General features: G+C 44.6%; 1 protein-coding gene across 1 annotated transcript in view; it reads right to left on the bottom strand.

Annotated features, from left to right (window-relative positions):
• Positions 1-14,771, bottom strand: part of LOC141051185 (uncharacterized) — a 195,287-nt gene that overhangs the window by 161,472 nt on the left and 19,044 nt on the right. Inside the window, 5 exon segments of the mRNA XM_073548049.1 lie at positions 2,755-2,845; positions 3,032-3,129; positions 3,213-3,336; positions 3,419-3,598; positions 3,728-3,877. Coding sequence (XP_073404150.1) covers positions 2,755-2,845; positions 3,032-3,129; positions 3,213-3,336; positions 3,419-3,598; positions 3,728-3,877 — 643 coding nt within the window.

Here is a 14,771-nt window from a genome sequence, read left to right as displayed (position 1 = left end):
CCCCCCATATGCTGCTGCACAAGGGTTAATGCTGCCCCATAAGATGCTCCATAAATACCCCCCATAATATGCTGCTGCACAAGGGTTATTGCTGCCCCATAAATACCCCCCATATGCTGCTGCACAAAGGTTAATGCTGCCCCATAAGATGCTCCATAAAAAACCCTTATTTGCTGCTGCTGCAATAAAAAAAAAAATGACATACTCACCTCTCCGTCGCTGGGGGCCAGGTGCCGGTGTCCTGAGCCCCTGGCAGTGGCGATATTCACCTTTCCCCGTTCAATGCCGTGCACCGCTGTCTCCCGGATCTCTGCATTGACAGCAGAGGGCGCGCACCGACTACGTCATCGCGCCCTCTGCCATCACAGCAGGAGGACCCGGAGACACAGCGACTTGGAACGGGGACAGGTGAATATCACTCTGCCCCCGTCAAACTCACCCCTCCTGGCGCAACGTCTTCTCCGCAGCGGCAGCCCCTGCTTCTCCCTCTGCCGTCTGCTTCCTGAATTCAGCTGGTCACGTGGTACCGCTCATTAAGCTCATAAACATGCGCATATTTATGAGTTTAATGAGCGGTACCATGTGACCGCTGAATGCAGGAAGCAGACGGCAGAGGGAGACGTAGGGGCTGCAGAGAAGTGCCAGGAGAGGCGAGTATGGTCTCCGACCCCCGCTCCCCCTCTCCTGCCCACCCCCCCGGTATATTACATGCGTATAAGCCGAGAGGGGGACTTTCAGCCCAAAAAAATGGGCTGAAAATCTCGGCTTATACACGAGTATATACAGAAATCTTAAAATCACTGAGATCAGAAAAAGCATTTCAAAGTTATCACCAAATAAAATTACACATGCCAGATTTGAAAAATGTGGCCTGGTAAGGAACAACAAAAGTGGTAGCAGGGGTTAAACAAGAGGATCTTGGGCACTAACTAATATAGACAAAAACTGTGACTATAGACAATAGCATATCTACTAAAATGATCGCTCTCCACTCAGAAAGTCTTCATCGTCAATGATTTAGTAACTAGCGGTCAAACATCTTTGGATAATTTGAGTATGTGCTTGGGGCTTCTGGCAAACCAAACTATCATAGGGGTCAATATTTTCTGTCAGACATACTGAGTTTCTAAAAGAGATATTAGACATATAGAGAGACCATTTTAACATAGTTCAGAGCTGAGGTGTCTTAAATTTAGGTCTCAGACATTCAGCAGAGGCAATGGAGAGCTTTCTTCAATGATAACCAATGAGTTTCAGTCTCGCCGCCACCACCATCATCATAACACATCCCTAACAATTGACTTGTGCACATTTATGTGGCCCATTGGAGCTCCTATGAATCCGAACCAGAGAAAGAGATAAATAGATAGTGCTCTCCATTTAAGGAGAGATTTTTAAGTTATTTGAATTTATTAGGTTTGAAAACCTAAGGAATTCATGAAGCCAGGTTTACAAGCCATGCCAAGACATCTCCTACAAATGTGCATAGATGTGTCTTAGAGGAATCTGCCTCACTCAGTGTCATGGCATAAGTATACAATTTTTTTTTGTAATTTACATTTTTGGTTTTTTTTTCACAAAAACCTCCATTTTTATGGATAGGCACGGCGCTTTTTTTCTGCCTTCGAAGCCATGAAACACTACATCCTGTATATTTTAAAACTCATTAACCGCTTCAATTTTCATGGAAGTCTTGATTGATATTAAGAGCTAATTGGTAAAATAAAGGCTTTCCTGCATTACCCATCAGAAGAAGAGGAGGAGGAAGAATCCGCTAAACCCTCATCACTACATTCAAAACACACAATTATTTTCTGAATTAGACAAATGTGAGCAATCAGATTTATCCATAGAAGAGTAAGGATCATGTATGCTCACATTCCCTTGAGTCACAAATGAATCTGGATGTAGGGGCATTGCCCTTTACATGAGCTCTTCATAATAATCCAGAGGCATGAGGAACTACCACACCTCATCCATAGTCAACTTCATACACACAGTATATATGACTGGAGGACAGATGGAGCTGCCACCCATTTCAAAGCATGCTATGTCATTTCTGGATGTTTGTAGCATATATGTTCAGATATAAAGAGAAAAGAAGGAATATCTTCCTGCCCCAATTATGGTCCTGGATGTTACATATGCACATGTGACCCACTGAAACAAGAAGTGAACTGGACACAAGTTCTCGAGAAACCAGCATCACATCACATGATGCCGACATCCTCATCAAGACTCCTGAAAAAAGTGTTCCATAATAAAGACCACCTGGGCAACCCTAGATGTGTCTAGCATATGCAGGGTCCAGGCTAAAATAGGATCCCTTATGGTAGCAGTAGAAAGGTCAGAGAGCTAGTATCCAACCAGGTATTATGAAAAGAAAAATGGACAGGAGCAGTCTCAGTGTGAAAGCACCACTAGTAACAGAAAGGAAACTATCTTTTCCATCTTCACCAAGACAGCACCTGAGCTACAAGTTTCTCACCTAGGACATGAAACCACGGATGCGGTAGGGAAGGATCAACTTTTTACACCTATTGGTTTCCTGTCCTGGGTGGGTGGACTCTCTTTACTCCTGATGCTATCACGGGTAAAAGAGAATAATTCTCTTTGAGATCCGCATATATGGTGTCCAAATTCCATAAGCACATGTTATCGCCAATAAAAGTAACACAATTTAATCACTATTTAATTAGTATTTTGACTGAAGGAGGGAAATTGTTTTATCTGCATTTAGTGGTTACTACTCACCTGGGTAGTCATATGTAGGAATCTCCTCTTTACACCACTCATCACCAATTACATATGTCTCTATATTATTAATATCGGTCAGATCTTCATCCTGGAACAAATAATGTAAAAGTCACAGACAGATGGAGAAGTCACATCTATGATCAGTTCTAATCCTGCCATCTCCACCGTTCTCATTACACAAGTATAAAACATATAATACTGGTGGATAAAATAAGACTGAGCACAAGATCTTCACATCATAGGGGAGATCTCATGACACCTTCTCTCCATCTACCTGATGATCCTGAGGAACATCGGGATTTTCTTGTTTACAGTCCTGTGGAAGAAGAGGACGGGGACATCTCTCTGGTGTTGTGCTCTTACTCGATAGAACTGGAGGAAACACATACAGGGACTGAATTCATTTTTTACATACAGATAATTATAGGCCATGTGCATTTAGTCCTGTCTATTACCTGGTGATGTGAGGAGCTGGGGAACCTCCATCATGACGTCCTTGTACAGATCTTTGTGTCCTTCTAAATACTCCCACTCCTCCATGGAGAAATAGATGGCGACATCCTGACATCTTATAGGAACCTGACACACACAATAATACCATCATCCCCCGATCCCTTTATAGCGCTACTGTATAATGTCCCAGCATTCCAAGCAGTGTCACCTCTCCAGTCAGCAGCTCAATCATCTTGTAGGTGAGTTCTAGGATCTTCTGGTCATTGATGCCTTCATGTATGAGGGGGTAAAGTTCAGGCCCTGTGATTGGACTCAGGGGTCCTTCTCGTCCCTCAGACACAGCGGCCTGACAGCGCTCACTAGAGGTCTTCTTCACTACTGTGTAATCCTGGTTATGGAGAGACACATTAATAAATCTCACTACAGACATTTCCAGAGTTCTCACCTCTCCAGTTCTGTCCATCTGTTATTCCCATAGATAAGAATGATGTAATGTGACCTCATCAGAATCTCTCACCTCTCCAGTAATCCGGAAGAGGATCTCTAGGGTGAGGTGTAATATCCTCTCCGCCATCTTGTCCATGTTTCTATCCATCTTTGACGGGTCAATCAGGAAAATTCTCTTATACTGAAGATCTCCACTGAGAGGATCTGGTATTGTAGAGACCTGAATGGTTAGAAGATGAGCTGACGTAACATCATAAAAAACCCATGTAATAATACAATTACTGGGGATGATAAGGGAACATTTAAGACAATATAATGTGTAGATGTTGTATTATTCTCTCATAGTGGGGCCTGGTTGCTCTAGTGGGGTGATCATTTATCATCTATCGATGGCTGGAAAATCACTTTAATCCCTCCCTTAGATGTGTTGTAACTATTAATCAGCATATCTCCTAACCGCCGTGAATCCTTGGCAGCAAGACAAAGACCCACATCTGAGACTTTACCCCTGCCCTGGGCAGTGAGCCACGTGTCCCGGCCCACCCTCCTTAGAGCAGCACTGCATAGTGTGTACACTGACAAACTGAGCTCATACTGCGCACGTGTGAGTGTCCTTTGAGAAGACATAAGTGGGTTATTACCACTCTGTCTTATTCCCTGCACGCACAAAGCGCTCAATGAAAGACATGTCAAAGACTGAACTCCTTGTGTTTCCTTCCTCTACTAATGTACCTACAGTGGGGCAAAAAAGTATTTAGTCAGTCAGCAATAGTGCAAGTTCCACCACTTAAAAAGATGAGAGGCATCTGTAATTTACATCATAGGTAGACCTCAACTATGGGAGACAAACTGAGAAAAAAAAATCCAGAAAATCACAGTCTGTTTTTTTTTTATTTTATTTGTATATTATGGTGGAAAATAAGTATTTGGTCAGAAACAAAATTTCATCTCAATACTTTGTGATATATCCTTTGTTGGCAATGACAGAGGTCAAACGTTTTCTGTAAGTCTTCACAAGGTTGCCACACACTGTTGTTGGTATGTTGGCCCATTCCTCCATGCAGATCTCCTCTAGAGCAGTGATGTTTTTGGCTTTTCACTTGGCAACACGGACTTTCAACTCCCTCCAAAGGTTTTCTATAGGGTTGAGATCTGGAGACTGGCTAGGCCACTCCAGGACCTTGAAATGCTTCTTACGAAGCCACTCCTTCGTTGCCCTGGCGGTGTGCTTTGGATCATTGTCATGTTGAAAGACCCAGCCACGTTTCATCTTCAATGCCCTTGCTGATGGAAGGAGGTTTGCACTCAAAATCTCACGATACATGGCCCCATTCATTCTTTCATGTACCCGGATCAGTCGTCCTGGCCCCTTTGCAGAGAAACAGCCCCAAAGCATGATGTTTCCACCACCATGCTTTACAGTAGGTATGGTGTTTGATGGATGCAACTCAGTATTCTTTTTCCTCCAAACACGACAAGTTGTGTTTCTACCAAACAGTTCCAGTTTGGTTTCATCAGACCATAGGACATTCTCCCAAAACTCCTCTGGATCATCCAAATGCTCTCTAGCAAACTTCAGACGGGCCCGGACATGTACAAGCTTAAGCAGTGGGACACGTCTGGCACCGCAGGATCTGAGTCCATGGTGGCATAGTGTGTTACTTATGGTAGGCCTTGTTACATTGGTCCCAGCTCTCTGCAGTTCATTCACTAGGTCCCCCCGCGTGGTTCTGGGATTTTTGCTCACCGTTCTTGTGATCATTCTGACCCCACGGGGTGGGATTTTGCGTGGAGCACCAGATCGAGGGAGATTATCAGTGGTCTTGTATGTCTTCCATTTTCTAATTATTGCTCCCACAGTTGATTTCTTCACTCCAAGCTGGTTGGCTATTGCAGATTCAGTCTTCCCAGCCTGGTGCAGGGCTACAATTTTGTTTCTGGTGTCCTTTGACAGCTCTTTGGTCTTCACCATAGTGGAGTTTGGAGTCAGACTGTTTGAGGGTGTGCACAGGTGTCTTTTTATACTGATAACAAGTTTAAACAGGTGCCATTACTACAGGTAATGAGTGGAGGAAAGAGGAGACTCTTAAAGAAGAAGTTACAGGTCTGTGAGAGCCAGAAATCTTGATTGCTTGTTTCTGACCAAATACTTATTTTCCACCATAATATGCAAATAAAATGAAAAAAAAACAGACAATGTGATTTTCTGGATTTTTTTTTCTCAGTTTGTCTCCCATAGTTGAGGTCTACCTATGATGTAAATTACAGACGCCTCTCATCTTTTTAAGTGGTGGAACTTGCACTATTGCTGACTGACTAAATACTTTTTTGCCCCACTGTATACCCGACATTGCCATTTCCGTGTGTGGTTCTACTATTACTCCCCAGCAACATGCCCGCTGTCTTGGCGTCATACTTGAATCTGAGCTTTCCTTTGTCCCCCACATCCGATCACTGGCTCACTCTTGTTATCTGCACCTCAAAAACATTTCTAGAATTCGACCTTTTCTTACTTTTGACTCTGCAAATACTCTTACTGTTTCTCTTATTCATTCTCGTCTCGACTATTGTAACTCTCTTCTAATCGTCTCCCTCTTACCAAACTCTCCCCCCTCCAATTTGTCTTGAATGCAGCTGCCAGGATCATATTCCTCGCCAATTGTTACACCGATGCCTCTACCTTGTGCCAGTCATTACACTGGCTACCCATCCACTCCAGAATCCAGTACAAACTTATTACCCTCAAACACAAAGCCCTCCATGGCTCAGCACCACCCTACATCTCCTCCCTTGTTTCAGTATACCATCCTACCTGCGCCCTCCGTTCTGCTGATGACCTGAGGTTAGCATCCTCAATAATGAGAACCTCCCACTCCCATCTTCAAGACTATACACGTGCTGCGCCAATTCTTTGGAATGCACTTTCCAGGTCAATACGATTAGTCCCCAATCCCCACAATTTTAAGCGTGCCCTGAAAACGCATTTATTCAGACTGGCCTATCGCCTCAACATATTAACCTAATCTATCCCTGTGTGGCACAGCCAAAAGTTTTTTACCATAACCAGGTTCCCCGCATCATGTTCCCACATGCTTTATGCATCCATTAGCCCTCTGCATCCGTACTGTTACACACTTAACATTATGGCTGGTCCATACAATCAGGGCAATTGTTACCACCCATCTTTCGTGTCTCCCCTTTTTTCCTCATAGATTGTAAGCTTGCGAGCAGGGCCCTCATTCCTCTTGGTATCTGTTATGATCTATGTAATTATTGTTATGCTGTAATGTATATTTTCTGTACAAGTCCCCTCTGAAATGTAAAGTGCTGCGGAATATGTCAGCGCTATAGAAATAAAATTTATTATTATTATAAAATTTATTACATGTGCTGAATAGTAGCTTCAACACAGGTGAGGCTTCTATTAGACTATCAGACACAGAGCTGCTGGTTCCCGGCTCACCCACATCAGCTCTGCCAGTAACTTACCACAGGGTGTGTCATGGGTGTACCGCGACAGAGAGGAGCCAGAAGATTGCAGCGTCTGATTTCTCCTACTCCTGCACTGATTAGAAACACTTCACTTTCATATTAAATGGTGCAGGTTTCTTTTAGCTGTACAGGGGTTAATCTGCTCAGTTGAGAGCTCCTGGGAGCTTTCCTGCATTAAGGTTCAGCTGTTCACTGTTAGTCACTCCCATATCCTATATAATCTGGGTCCTGGCTATCCCACATTGTCAGAGCTAGCTTTTGCTGCATGGCTGGAGGTTGTTGGTGGTTATTATTGGAGAAGGCGGATTTATCTGTGACTGTAGCTAGGTTTTGGGTTTGTGATAATTCCCCTTCTTTTCCTAACCCCATCCTCCACTCCCCAATGCATTTCTCTTTTGTTTGTGTTAGTATATTTGTATGATTGGTATTTTTCGTTATCCTTGTTCATATTACCTTGTTAGTCTGGTTGATGTATTACGGCATACTACTACTCCCCTGTTCCCTAGGTGGAGGAAGAGTACAGACTGAGGGAAGATTCATAAGCTAAGGCATGGAACGTGGCCTCGGTATCTTCTCCATCAGAAGTAATCTGGGGAACAGGGCAAGCTAGGGTGCCCCTAACGTTAAGGACAGGGAAGGAGCCCCTGGTCCTGGGACACGAAAGCTGTTTTCTATGCAACTGAGGCTCCTATATATGCCTCTGCTATAGTGGAAAATACTGTATGTACACTATAGAAAAAAGAAATGCATGTCCCCCCAGAGATCTGCTATGTGATTTTGTGTGATAAATTGTTATAAAAAAAGACATAAAACTATATCTACTGTATTTATCTATCTCTCATCACATATCTGTCTATCTGTTCTATCAATGGAAAGAAGAATCCAATCATCCTGGCAGGTGCATAGCAATATAAACAAGAGTAATCCAAAAGGACGACCTGCACTTCACTGCATTCGTAAAAATCTATGTATTTATTGAGTAAAATTAACATTTTCATGGCTCTGTGTATACAGCAGAATACGTATATCAAAAAATATCAATAACAAACACAAAGAACAACCTTGTAAGCACTCAGAGTCCTCTTGGATGGAGAAAGAAAAATGTTGTGAAGAAGAAACGGAAAGTGGTGGTCATGCCCCCATGACCACCACTTTCCGTTTCTTCTTCACAACATTTTTCTTTCTCCATCCAAGAGGACTCTGAGTGCTTACAAGGTTGTTCTTTGTGTTTGTTATTGATATTTTTTGATATACGTATTCTGCTGTATACACAGAGCCATGAAAATGTTAATTCCTTGTTGAGAGGAACAGAGGCCACTATCTGCAGGCTGGATATAACCTCAAGAGAAAGTGTTGTCTTCCAGGTGCAAAAATCAAAGATGTGTCTGACAGGATATCAGTCCCTTCAGACCTACAGAAGACTACCCATTCCTGCTAATACATGTGGGGACAAAATATACCACAAGAAAGGTCCTGGAAACCATCTGCAGTGACTTTGAGGACTTAGGCAAAAAAGTGAAAGATCTGGGAGCACAGGTGGTCTTCTCATTCATCCTCCCAGTGGATGGCCTTGGAATAAGGAGGTGGAACAAGATTCTACAGGTAAACAACTGGCTACATCGATGGTGCTGATAGAAAGGATTTGGATGTCTGGATCATGGAGTAAATTGGTACCTATACGATGGACTGCTTACTTGAGATGGGCTACACCTTAGCAAGACTGGAAAACACATATCTGGAAGTCGCCTTACTACACTCATCAGGAGCGCTTTAAACTAGAACATTGTGGGAAGGGAAGCAAAAGGCCAGACATACAGCGAACAAATACTATTGAGAATTCTGCTGTTATAAGTCGAAAGGAAGAACAAAGACAAAAAAAATCTGAATAATAAAAATATTGGATAAACATAAACTAATCACAAACAGATGTTTCTATACAAATGCACAGAGCATGGGCAACAAACAAGGAAAATTGGAGCTACTGACGCAGGAAAAGAAATATGATGTCATTGGAATCACTGAAACTTGGTGGGACAATACACATGACTGGAAAACAAGGCTAGAAGGATCCAACTTATTTGCAAGAAACAGACTTAATAAATGGGGAGGCGGTATCGCATTGTATATACTATAAAACAGTATATCTCAACAGAGATTGAAGCTTTAGAGACTGTGAGTTCTGTGGAAACTAGGTAAGAATACAAGGAGAGAACAATGGAAAGGACATCAATGTAAGATTTTACTACAGGCCACCTGGGCAAACTGAAGATATGGGTGAACTCTGTATGTATCAAAAAATATGACGTAGTGATCATGGGAGATTTCAACTATCCAGACATTTGTTGGGAATCTCTCTCAGGCAAAAGTAACAGGTCCAGCAAATTCTCTTGCTGACAACTTTATCTTCCAAAAAGTGGAACAGAAAACAAGGGGATCTGCTACCTTGGATCTAATCCTTATAAACAGGGAGGAAATGGTTGAGGAGATAAGGGTAGCGACCATGCCATCATAGAATTTTGGATAACAAGAGGAGGAAGACCTGTGAAGACTCACACTTCAACGCTGAATTTTAGAAATTCAGATTTTAAGGGACGCATAAAGAGAATAGGACGAAACAATGGCCCCCTCATTCCCATACTGATATGCATGGCCCCCTCATCCCTATCCTGGTATGCATGGCCCCCTCATCCCTATCCTGTTATGCATAGCCTCGACATCCCCATCCTGATATGCATGGCCCCATCCCCATCGTGGTGTGCATGACTCCATCCCCATCCTAGCATGCATGGCCTCCTCATCCCTATCCTGGTAGGCATGACCCCCTTATCCCTAGTCTGGTAGGCATGGCCCCCTCATCCCTATCCTGGTATTCATGGCCCCCTCATCCCTATCCTGGTATTCATGGCCCCCTCATACCTATCCTGGTACGCATATCCCCCTCATCCCTATCCTGGTATGCACGGTCCTCTTATCCCCATAATGGTATGCATGGCCTCCTCATCCCTATCCTGGTAGGCATGTCCCCCTTATGCCTAGCCTGGTAGGCATGGCCCCCTCATACCTATCCTGGTAGGCATGCCCCCCTCATCCCTAACCTGGTATACATGGGTCTCCTCATCTCTATCCTGATATGCAGGGCCCCCATCTCCATCCTGGTATGCATGGACCCATCCTTATCCTGGTATGATTGGTCCCCATTCACATCCTGGTATGCATGGCCCCCATCATAAAAACATTAAAAAAATATAAACCATTACACTTACCTTTCAGGCGCTCCCTTGCCGCATCTTGTTCCGATGCCAGCAGCTGATTTATGCTTGTAAGCAGCGGTATGGCAGTGATGTCATGCGCTGCTTACAAGCCTAGGACAGCTGCCAGAATATTCACTGCTCCCCACGTTGGGACTATGTGCATGGAGAGCAGTGATTATTCATTGCTCTTTAATAGTGGGCACGGAGTAAGCCGCAGACGCCGGCTTCCTGCACCTGCCGGGCGTTCAGGTGTACCCGATTCTAACGGGAATGAATATTCATTGCATTCCACGCCTATGGAAGTAGAGAGCAGTGAATATTCATTCCCTAAAGTAGCGGACACACGTGACCGCCCGGCAGTTGCAGGAACCGGCTGCTGCAGCTAACAGCGTGTCTGCTATTAAAGAAAAATGCAATAGAGACTGTTGGCGAAATAGCACAATTAGGGTCTTATCCGGGATTCAGACAGTTTAACACATTAGATTGTACTCACCAAATGGAGCCAAAATATGGCTTATAACATTATTTGCTGCAGCAGATCCACAGGTCCACTGATGGCCAACCAAAGAAAAAAAAAATTGGGAAAAGGTGGATTCACTCTGCGCTGCTGAATAACTGAGGGTCCGGACATATATCACATAGAATGTGACTTTATTCAACGCGTTTCAAAGTTCTCAGGCTTCTTCATCAGGAAAATAATACAAATGTTGACATAACCACTCTCCATAATCTTTGATGCAAATACTTTTATGCTTAACGATGAAAAAAGTATTCTCGGAGTGATACCTTTATTGGCTAAGCTGAAAAAAGCATAACATTTAATAGATATTACAGAAGGACATTTGTTCATGAGGTGGGAGGATTGATGCTTCCTAAAGAAAAGCCAAGGAAATCAAACAAGGGATTTTGTTTCCATGTAGTGAGTCATAAATTCAGGTGTTAAATTGAGTCCTATTGTCAAAGAATTGAACATCTTGTGGAGAAGTCCCAGAAGACTGGAGAAGAGCGAATGTTGTCCCTATCTTCAAAAGGGGAAGGTAGACCCAGGGAACTATAGGCCGGTGAGCCTGACTTCTAGACCAGGAAAGATCTTTGAACAAATTATTAAACAACATGTATGCAAGTAACTGGATGAGTATGAAGTAATTAACCTGAGCCAGCACAGGTTTTTAATAGTGACGGACGAGCTCGGGTGCTCGTTGTTTGGGTTGAGCAAATTGAAATACTCGGGTACTTGGACAGAACAACGAGCCCAATGTAAGTCTGAGGGAGACCTGAGCATTTTGAGCATTAATCTGCTTAAAGGGCCATTATTAAACAGTGGTTCTCCTAGGCTGTTATTGCCTATGCAGTGAGTAGCTGGGCTGCCAAGAATTACAACGCACTCCTGTCATGATCTCAATGCGGGTTTGACTCGCACACGTGGGGTTAATGTTTGGAACCAGTGCTGATGACTGGCATTTCTGGGGTTAAAGGTTGTGATCCCGGTGCAGGCTTACCTGCACACCTGGGGCTATGATTGTGGCCTCTCCCTGGTTCTGGGGGAGGCTTCTTATAGCCTCAGGACGCTCCCATCCCTGTCAGTTATACTTTCGCCCTTGGCATTGTGTGGTGACCCCTGAGTGTGTTAGTGCTGTGTTCTGGTTAATTGATTCTCTGTGTATGACTCGGTCTGTTCCCTGGATATCGCTTTGGATTCTGCCTGGTACCTTATATGTCTGTTTGGTTTTGATCTCTGCTTGGCCCTGATTATCTGCTCTGTCTCCTCCCTGGTACTGTACTGATATCTTGTGTATGACCTTTGGCTTTGTCTGACCTCCCATCTGTTTATCTCTCCTGTACCTCGCTGGTCTGTACTGTGCATGACTTCTGCTTTGCCATAATCTGAGTTCTCTGGACCCTGACACTATTAGCTTGAAGCACGCCTGGTCACCTCTGCTGCCCTGCTCCCCAGGTAACTCTTAGCACTGCTTCTGTACTCAGGACACACGCACTGGCTCTATGAGCAAGTGTAGTGCGGTGTCTCTGACATTATAACTGACCATTTCAGTTTTTGTTTTTTTTTCTGAAGAGAAAAAAAAAAAAGGTGTGTGTTATCCTCATGGATCCCATACAAGCCTTGTCTGATCAGGTCAAGCACCTGACCCAAATGTTCCATAAGCTCAATGTGGAACAACGCACGATGGCCCAGACCCAGCAACAGTTGGTGGTTACTGTGCAGGAGGCTGTTGATGCAGGGGCTTCTAGTTCTGGGGGTAGGGATGTGTCATTAGCGTCCCCCGAATCTCCGGTCAAATTGCCAGACTTTTTCTCAGGGGACAAAAAGGAGTTCAGGTCTTTCAGAGAAGGATGCAAGCTTTTTTTTTCTCTAAGGCCCCGCTCCTCCGGGGATGAGTTCCAGAGGGTGGGGGTCATTATTTCCCTACTTCGGGGGGCTCCGCAAGCATGGGCTTTCTCTCTGTCTTCCTCTGCTCCTGAACGTATGTCAGTGAACGCATTCTTTGAGGCCCTCGGGCACATTTATGATGAACCTGACCGAGTGCGATTGGCAGAGGATATGTTGATGAGTGTCTGTCAGGGGAAACATTCAGCTGAGTGGTTTTGTTCTGAGTTCCGCCGCTGGGCGGCAGAGGTCTCTTGGAGCGACGCCGCACTCCGAGGACTCTTTCGCAGAGGCTTGTCCGAGCGGCTGCAGGATGCCTTGGCGTTACATCCCCCACCTAACTCTCTCGAGGACGCCATGACCCAGGCCGTCCGGATGGACCGCAGGCTGCGGGCCAGAGGGGTGATGCAGGTGGATACTCCATTATTCCCCAGTGGAAAAGAGACTGCCCCTGAGCCCATGGATGTAGGCACCCTCTCCCTGAAGGATACGGAGAGGAAACGCCGGAAGGACAAGCAGTTATGCTTTTACTGCGGTAAAACGGGACATTGGAAAAGGGAGTGCCCGAATTGCCCGTCTTCAAACCCGGTTGGCGGGAAACGACTAGGTCTGGGTAGTCAACGGGGAGGCTGCTCAGACCCTCAGGTACCATTTTCCTCGTTTTCTAAAGTATTACTGCCTGTGGAACTATTTGTGGACGGTAGTTCTTTTTCCTCTACAGCCTTCGTCGACTGCGGATCATCTATTAACCTCATTGACTCCCAATTGGTCACACACTGCAAGATAGGGACAGTTAGGCTCAAGGTTCCGATCAAGGTGATGGCCATTGACTCATCTCCCCTCACTAAGGAGGGAATTCGCTTTATGTCTGATGTGTTTTCGCTCAGTGGGCGCTACTCATGTGGAAAACATAAGTTGTTTTGTGCTGGACAATCTACCTGCAGGGTTGGTGTTGGGCATGCCCTGGTTACAACGCCATAACCCAGTTATTAACTGGAAAACGGGGGAGATTGTTCAATGGGGGTTTAATGATTTTGAGTTATGTGATAAATCCGCACTGCTGGTTGAACCAGTTAAATCTGTGTCTGTATCATCTGTCGAGCTGGAAGGTATTCCGGAATGCCTGAAGGACTTCGAAGATGTATTCTCCGAAAGCGAGGCCGAGACGTTACCGCCACATAGACCCTTTGACTGCGCTATTGAGCTGGTCCCGGGGGCTAAATTACCCAAAGCCCGTCTGTTTAATTTGTCTGGTCCTGAGCGCTTGGCTATGAAGGAGTACATTACTGAAAGTCTGCGCAAAGGACACAAACGTCCTTCAGTCTCACCTGTAGCGGCAGGTTTCTTTTTTGTAAAGAAAAAAGATGGCAGGTTACGTCCCTGTCTCGACTTCCGGGAGCTTAATCAAATTACTGTACGGAATACGTACCCCCTTCCGTTGATTCCCGATTTATGTAACCAACTATCAGGGGCAAAGTGGTTTTCTAAACTGGACCTTCGGGGGGCATATAATTTGATAAGGGTCCGGGAGGGGGATGAATGGAAAACCGCGTTCCTCACGACCGAGGGACTATTTGAAAATTTAGTCATGCCGTTTGGTCTTACCAACGCCCCTGCCATATTTCAGAATTTCATCAACGTGGTATTCTCGGATCTCATTGGTCGTTTTGTCGTTATCTACTTAGATGATATTTTGATATATTCCCCCGACAAGTATTCTCATTTGGAACATGTACGAACTGTGCTCCAAAGGCTTAGAGAAAATCATTTGTATGCCAAATTGGAGAAATGTGTATTCTGTGTACAAGAGTTGTCCTTTTTGGGGTTAATTGAATCCGGTGAAGGTTTTCGCATGGACCCCAAGAAGGTGCAGGCCATTGCGGATTGGGTGCAACCCCGAGATCTTAAGGGTCTTCAGCGCTTCTTGGGGTTTGCCAATTATTACCGCAAATTTATCCGGGGATTTTCGCAAGTGGTCAAACCTCTCA

The sequence above is a fragment of the Dendrobates tinctorius genome, unplaced genomic scaffold (genome assembly GCF_039654945.1).
Source record: "Dendrobates tinctorius isolate UK_male_01 unplaced genomic scaffold, ASM3965494v1 ptg000155l, whole genome shotgun sequence".
Lineage (NCBI taxonomy): Eukaryota > Metazoa > Chordata > Amphibia > Anura > Dendrobatidae > Dendrobates > Dendrobates tinctorius.
The sequence above is the reverse complement of the archived record's forward strand: the minus strand, read 5'-3'. Positions and strand labels throughout refer to the sequence as shown.